This window comes from Panthera onca, chromosome D4 (genome assembly GCF_046562875.1).
Source record: "Panthera onca isolate mPanOnc1 chromosome D4, mPanOnc1 haplotype 2, whole genome shotgun sequence".
Taxonomy (NCBI): Eukaryota; Metazoa; Chordata; class Mammalia; order Carnivora; family Felidae; genus Panthera; species Panthera onca.
In genome coordinates, this window is record NC_138351.1 from 82,535,699 (window position 1) to 82,544,036 (window position 8,338).

Consider the following 8,338-nt stretch of genomic DNA (forward strand, 5'->3'; position numbering starts at 1 on the left):
GAAAGGCTCATGACTCCAATGCCTGGGGCTACATTGAGGAGTCACCTCTCTGGAGGAAGAAGAAAAGTGGCCACTCAGGAGCTGACAACCTCATCTCTAGACTGAGGCAACAATCACACATGCCCTAACATTACCCAACATTGCCGGTCTTGATACCTCTCATCAGAATCTGGGGTTCCTTCCTTTTCCTGGCCTATGAGCATTCTTTCTATGCTCCAAGCCCTCCATTCCTCCTCTAGACATCAAGACCACCAAGGCCAGGGAAAAGGTGCTTGGATCCTCCAAAACCCACTCTGGAGGTCACCATCCCTTACCTGAGTAAGTAAATGGTATCCTCAGCCATACCCAACCTAGAGTGCTTCTAACCTAGAGTGCCAGAAACTTACTAACACATTCATTTTTACAGAGAAGTAAAATGAGTTGCCCAATTACATGCAACACGTTAATGCCATAGGTAGGACTACAAGCCAGGTCATGTGACCATTACTTACCACCCTGCCTCCATTATCTCTTTGTCTCAAACTCTTCCACATGCCTCTGCTTCCCTTCTCCATTCACAAAACAAAACAAAACAAAAAAAACAAAAAACAAAAAACAAAAAAAAAAGGAAGGATTTGCTATGAATGGTAAGACTCCAAGCAAAGGAATGGACCCCTTTCAGAGGAACAGTGTAGCTGCATGGATGCTGAGGGGTAAGAGTCCAGGCTCTGTCATCCCAGCCTGGCTTCACAGTGTTCCCTAAAGCCAGTCCTGCACTAAAGAGAACCCACATCAGTGGCCTTACCCCAACTTCAGAGCAGCATGGGACATAGGCTGTGGGAAAGGCTAAAACAGGAGAAAGGTAAGGAAGGAGAAAATTCCTAAGACCTGTCACACCAGCTCTGCTGTGAACTCATAGTACAGTATTAAATGACCAACTTCCATGTGCTACATATACACAATGAAATATTACACAGCCATAAAAAGAATGAGATCTTGCCATTTGTGACATGAATGGACCTAGAGGAGATTATGCTAAGTGAAAAAAATCAGACCCCAATAAATCTGAAATAAATCAGAACCCAACCCAGTCAGACAGAAAAAGACAAATACCACATGATTTCACTTATATGTGGAATCTAAAAAGCAAAACAAACAAACGAAAAAGCAGAAACAGCGAACAAAGTAGCAATTACCAGAGGGGAGGGGAGCAGGAGGCAGAGGAAAATGGGTGATACAGGCTTCCAGTTATGGAATGAATAAATCATGAGAATGAAAGGTACAACATAGGGAACATAGTCAATGGTATTGTAATAGCAATGTAATTGGTGACAAATGGTAGCTACACTGACCGCGAGCATAGCACGGTGTACAGAGTTGTGGAATCACTATGTTGCACACTTGAAACTAATGTAACATTGTGTGTCAACTATACTTCAATACAATAAATACACAAATTACATGACCAATTTCCTTCTTTAGGTCTTAATTGGCCCTTTGCAAATGGATCATGTAAATTAGAATTTCAATCTTTTGCTTCTTTAAAATTTTGTTTTACTTTTTTTTTTTTGAGAGACAGAGCATGAGTGGGGGAGGGGCAGAGAGAGAGGGAGACACAGAATCCGAAGCAGGCTCCAGGCTGTGAGCTGTCAGCACAGAGCTCGACGCGGGGCTCGAACCCACAGATTGTGAGATCATGACCTGAGCCAAAGTCAGATGCTCAACCGACTGAGTCACCCAGGCGCCCCTAGAATTTCAGTTTTGACACTCCTCTTTAGCACTGAGAGCTTGACTTCAAAAATACTGTTTTTTTAAATCTGTAAAACACATGAAAGTAGAATTTTTCTGAGTAAAGAGGAAGATATTAGGACTCCTGAGCCCCTAATCCCACTCTGCCTCGCTGGTGACATGTCTGTCACATAGAAGGGTCAGTCCCAGGATGGAGGGAGAGGGTGAGTGGAGATGGGAGAGAATTTGAGGCTGTGTCCTGGGGGTTGGCCAGAGGAAACAGAAGGTAGTTGATGTGGAAAAGTGAAGACTCAGGCAGACATGGCCACTGTCTTCAAACATCTGTAGGAAGACTTGGTGTCTCTTCTCCTCTGTGTCCCCAGGACCTGCCATGACTGCCAGCACTCAGAAAGTGCTTACTGAGTGCTTAACAAATCAATAATTCCACAAGTAAAAGAAAAGCAAAATTGTGGTCACTTGTTATAACTGAAATCAGTAAAGAAAGAATATTGGAAGTGTGAGGTTCAGAATTCTTGATTCTTGACTTTAATACCAAAAATGCAATTTTTGCTCAGTATAACTCTACGGGTAAAAATTAGAAGGCCAGGAAGTTCCCTGTCACTACAGGTATACAAGCTGGATGACTGCCATCAGAGCTACTGCAAGTCTCTTGCCCTGGGTGGCGGTTTGGAAGGAATGATCTCTGATTTTTCTTCTGGTTCTGAGATTAGTTATTTCTTCAGACACTTATTGAACATTGATTATGTGTCAGTTTCCTATAGCTTACATACACGAATCCATTAAATAATGTTGTTAAAGAGCAGAAATAATTACAGCTGGCATTTATCAGGAGTTTATTCTGTCTGACTTACACTACTAACTACATATGCATAATATATATGCATATTATGAGAATCCTTATAATCACCTACAGGCGGATCCTATTATAATTACTGTTTCGAAACCAGAAAACTAAGGCTTAAAGGTTAAGCAGCTTGCCCAATCACTCTGCCAACATCCGGTGAGGCTAGTACTCGAAACCAGGACTGTCTGATCTCAGAGCCCTCAATTGTAGCCACTAGGCTGGACTCAGTGGAGTTTGCAGTTGAACCCAACTCAGTCACACCCCAAGTGGCTTTGCGGTTGACCGGTCCCATAATACTCTCCTCAATCCCCTCTCTGCTCTCATTATTTTGCTTCCTTTTTTAAAAATTTTATTTTATTGTGGTAAGAACACTTAATATGAGATCTACCCTCAACAAATATTTAAGTATACAATACCTTATTACTGACTATACATCCCCTGTTGTATAACAGATCTCTAGAGATTATTCATCCTGCTTAACTGAACCTTATGCCCATTGTAACTCCCCGGTGTCCCCTCCCCAGCCTCTGGACACCATGCCACTCTCCGATTCTATGGATTTGACTGTTTTAGATATATAAGTGGAATTGTCAAGTTATTTGTCTTTCTGTGGCTGCCTTATTTCACTGAGCATAATGAACTTAACGTTCATCCACATTGTCGCCATCTGGCAGAATTTCCTTCTATTTTAAGGCTGACTAGGATTTCATTGTACATCTGGAACACATTCCACTCATCCGTCAATAGACATTTAAGTTGTTTCCACACCTTGGCCATTATAAATAATCCTGTAATGAACATAAAAGTGTTAATATCTTTTCAAAATAGTTATTTCATTTTCTTTGGATCTATACCAAGAAGAGAAATTGCTGTGAGCTTATGGTAATTCTATTTTTTATTTCTTGAGCAACCTCCATACAAGTTTTCCATAATGGCTGTACCAATTTACATTCCCACCAACAATGTAGAATGGTTCCCTTTCTCCACATCTTTGCCAACACTTGTTGTCTTTTGTTTCCTTGGTAACAGCCATCATAACAGGTATGGGGTGATACCTTATTACAGTTCTGGTTTGCATTTCTCTGATGATGATTGACGTTGAGCATCTTTTCATATACCTCTTTGCCATTTGCATGTCTCCTTTGGGAAATGTCTATTCACATCCTTAACCCATTTTTTAACTGGGCTATTGGGTTTCTTACTATTGGGCTGTAGGAGTTCAATCACTTGCTTCTTAATTGGAAACTTCTCGGGCAAGGCCCTTGACCCTACCTGGCACATGCACCTACCCTATGACCATGCCCCCTTGCCTCTTCCTGGCCTTTTCTCCATTTCTCCCACTGTCTCAGCTCAGAAACAGCCTGCCTGGGAACTAAGAAGGATGCATAGAGATAATCATAGGAATGAGGGTGTCGTAGCAAACCAGTCTCTTGTCCACATCAAAAGACCTTTGAGTAAGTCAAAAGTATTGGCTAAACAAAGGTCATCCGGCTTTGCTAAGATATTTGAAACCATTCTAGGTGACCTGGTTGTGGGAAGACTGTCAGCATTGGGCCCCATAACTTACCCGTCACTACTGCAGAAAAGACCTCACAAAGTAGGAAACCCACTGAAATCTCTGTCCCTTCTCATTCTCTGACCAGGAAATTCTAATGCTGCCTGTTTCACACCTCTCCAGAAGCTTTGATCTTGCTCTCCTTTCAGTGACCACCTCATCCATTTCACACACACACACACACACACACACACACACACACACACACACACACTTTCTCAGTTTCTTTTGCCTTAACCAGGTACTATATATTAAATATGAGGATTACTGGGGTGCCTGAGTGGCTTAGTCGGTTAAGCATCCAATTTCGACTCAGGTCAAGACCTTGTTCGTGAGTTAGAGCCCCACATCGGGCTCTATGCTGACAGCTCAGATCCTGGAGTCTGCTTTGGATTTTGTGTCTCCCTCTCTCTTCCTCTCCCCTGCTCATGCTCTGCCTCTCTTTCTCTCAAAAATAAACATTAAAAAAGTATAAATATGAGAACTATTATTTTCCATTATTATATATTACTTTATGTTATATATTATTTATATAATTATCACTTATATAGCACCTGCTCATTTACAAAACACTTTTCAGATATGTTCCTTCATTTGATGCCCACAACATTTTGACAGAAATGGTGTTGTACTTCTCCCATTTTTCCATGAGAAAAATAAAGAAGGCACAAGATATTCAAAGGGGAACAACTGGTAAGTAACTACACCAGGACTAAAACCAAATCCTGGACTTTTTACACTAATTCTCCTGATCCAAAGAATCTAATTCTGGCCACTTATACAAAATGCTCCGTCATTCAAGGTGCTGGCAAAGCTGCCCATTCTGAGTTTATTCTGTTAGCAAATATATAACAGGCAGAGAGTTAATATAGCAGAATGGCAAAAAACAAGACCCTGAGGCCAAACTGCTTGCATTGGAAATATAGCCACTTACTAGTAATATGATCTTGAGCATTTTTATACCCTTTGGATAAATTCCTAGTAGTGTAAGTCAACAGATGAATATAGGGGAAGGGAAGGGAAGGAAAAATAAGATAAACACAGAGAGGGAGGCAAACCGTAAGAGACTCTTAAATACAGAGAATAAACTGAAGGTTGCTGGAAGGGAGGTGGGTGGGGAGATGTGTAAAATAGGTGACGGGCATGAAGGAGGGCACTTTTCTAGAGGAGCACTGGGTGTCATATGTAAGAGATGAATCACTGAGTTCTACTCCTGAAGCCAAGACTATACTGTATGTTAACTAACTTGAACTTAAATTAAAAAAAAACCACACATGATCTTCAGTTTCCTCATCTGTATACTGCCAGAGTTATTACATGGATTAAATAATCATACGGTGCCTAGCACATGTAAATACTCTTGATGTGTTTGATATTTGTATTCTCCACCTGCTACAAGGATACAGTGGTGAACTGGGGATACAGTGTAACAGCCAGACAGGTCCCTGACCTTGCCGAAGTAATATCCTGGGCCTCTGTGTGTCAATGGTGTCTCATTGTGCTCTACCTGGTAAGAGAAATCAAATTGGCCCATAGTTCCAAACACTTGGGAGAAAAAAAAAAGATGCGTCAGAAGCCCATGCTTCTGCATCTTAGGGAACATGCAGACAGTATGGATCTTTTCCAACATTGCAAAGGATTTTATTTAAGTGCTTTCAACATTGAAAAAAAAAAATCACTGATAGTCAGTGTCCTTGGGAGTAGACTTCATTTCACCCATGTTTCTTATACCCCTGTTTCTCCCTTTATCTGGAGTCACTGGCAGACATCTGCAGATCTCTTCCTGAATTCTGCTCTCAAACTAATCCTGACCCTAGGCAAGGTGGACATTAGGAGTCCAAGGCCAGGATCATAGTGACTGACCAGGATTAAATTCTGGCTTTTGGCCAGAATGACTTCATCCTGAGCACAAGAGCAGGTAATTGACTTCTGATTATGTTTCACTGCAGCCGAGTCTCTGTCTTTATGTGGATAAGCAGAGCCACAATTCCTGCCAAACTGAGGTCCTGCTTTGTTCTTTCTGGACCTTGCTTCATTGCACCCATTTCAAGGGTAAGAATCCAGTTCCTGAAGCCACATCAAAAATGCATACTCTCATCAATTATACCAGCCTTCACGGGAAGTTATAACAACTGGAGACTCCAAGCCAGTACACATGCCTAACATTCCTTTGTATTTTCTACTTGCAGGATAAAAATGTCAAGGGGAAACCAGAGTCACATCACAGAATTCCTCCTTCTGGGACTGACCAGTGACCCCAAATATCAGAAGTGGCTCTTTACCAGCTTTCTGGCCATGTATCTGGTCAACGTGGCTGGCAACTCAGTCATCATTGCAGCCATCCGGGGGGACACCCGCCTCCACACCCCCATGTACTTCTTCCTCTCCAATCTGTCCCTGGTGGACATCTGCTTTACAAATGTCATTGTGCCACGGATGCTGGCAAACATGCTGAGCAAGACCAAGAAGATCTCCTTTGCCCAGTGCCTCACACAGATGTATTTCTTTGTGACCTGTGCAATCACTGACAGCTTCCTCCTGGCTGCCATGGCTATTGACCGCTACATGGCCATCTGTAACCCACTGCATTACACCACGACTATGAGCCCCCAGCGCTGTCTCCTGCTGGTGACGGTGTCCTGGGTACTGTCCCACCTTCACTCACTCACCCACACAATTCTCATGGCCCGCCTCTCCTTCTGTGGGCCCAACGTCATCCACCACTTCTTCTGTGACGTCCAGCCACTGCTGACACTCTCCTGCTCTGACACGTCTGTCAATGAGCTTTTGGCCTTCACAGAGGGCTCCTTGGTGATCATGAGTCCCTTCATCTTGATCATTGTCTCTTACGTCCACATCACCCGTGCCGTTCTGAGGGTCCCTTCTCGAGGAGGCAGGCACAAGGTCTTCTCTACCTGTGGGTCCCACCTCACAGTTGTGGCACTCTTCTATGGGACTGCCATCTCTGTGTACATTCGCCCCTCATCCACCTACTCAGTGACAAAGGACAGTGTGGTCACTGTTATTTATACTGTGGTAATCCCCATGTTGAACCCTTTTATCTACAGTCTTAGGAACAAGGACATGAAACAAGCCTTGAGAAAGCTGACTAGGAGAAAGGAATAGAATTCTCATATTCTGCTACCTCTAGGAGTTTAATCATTGACTCAACAATTAAAGGTTAAGCACCTACTACCTGCAGATACTATGTTTAATTCTGTGAGGAAGGCAAAATACATCAATCATCTCTTCTGTCTCCAAAAGTATTTACAGTCTAGTTAGCAGAAAGGAAAAGACTGTTAAAAGCTTACTGTAATCAGAATGTCATACTTTTTCATAAAATTAAAAATGATAATACCTCAATAAATTATAAAATAACTCCCCAACTCCCTTCTTCCTCACTTTATCCCTTCTTTTTTATAATATTTTTTAAAAATTTTTTAGTTTATTTATTTTTGACAAAGAGAGTGCATGAGAGGAGGAGAGAGGCATAGAGAAAGAGGGAGACACAGAATCCAAAGCAGGCTCCATTCTCTGAGCTGTCAGCACAGAGCCTGATGTGGGCCTCAAACCCACGAACCACGAGATCATGACCTGAGCCGAAGTTGGATGTTTAACCGACTGAGTCACCCAGGTGCCCCTTTTTTATACTCTTTAGTTCATGCATCTTATTATGTAAATTACCAGTGTAGACCAATATGTTTAACCATAAAGAGTAAGGAAGAAAAGCTTCTGAATGTTTCAGAATAGTTTCAACAGTTTAGGCATATGGTTTAATGTTCCTACCAAATAAGTCATTAATTCTACAATTGGTTCTCTTGGACCAATATAGATTTTCTTAGTAAGATATAGCATAAATATCAATATAATAAAGCTCATACTGCTCCATAGCTGTCTACTTAAGGGCTTAAGGGGGTAACAAACTAACCTGGAGTGGTAAAAAGGTCATAGAATTCTAAGACAAGAAACTTGAAATTAGGTCACAACTTGGTCTTCCTAGTTTTATGAAGAAGGCTGTCACTATCTCCAAGCCCCATTTTCCTCAATGACAAAAATAAGCATCTGTGTGCAGTACATCCTGGAGAGGAGAGTCAGATCCAGAAATGGGTGACAAGAGTGTCCTCAAGGAGGGGTGATTTGGTGTGTACTGAGTCCAAGTAGAGTGAAGAAGGCATCCCTGTTGGGAGCCTGGATCTTTGGAGACACAGCTA

General features: G+C 42.1%; 1 protein-coding gene across 1 annotated transcript; it reads left to right on the plus strand.

Moving 5' to 3' along the window:
• Positions 1-6,323: 6,323 nt before the first annotated feature.
• LOC132663321 (olfactory receptor 1L4-like) lies at positions 6,324-7,253 on the plus strand. Its single transcript, XM_060609550.2, has one exon. It carries the CDS (start codon positions 6,324-6,326, stop codon positions 7,251-7,253), a length of 930 nt encoding a protein of 309 aa, XP_060465533.2.
• The last annotated feature ends 1,085 nt before the right edge of the window (positions 7,254-8,338 follow it).

Coding starts and splice junctions, on each gene's coding strand:
- LOC132663321 (XM_060609550.2), top strand. CDS start 6,324: ATGTCAAGGGGAAACCAGAGTCACATCACAGAATTCCTCCTTCTGGGA.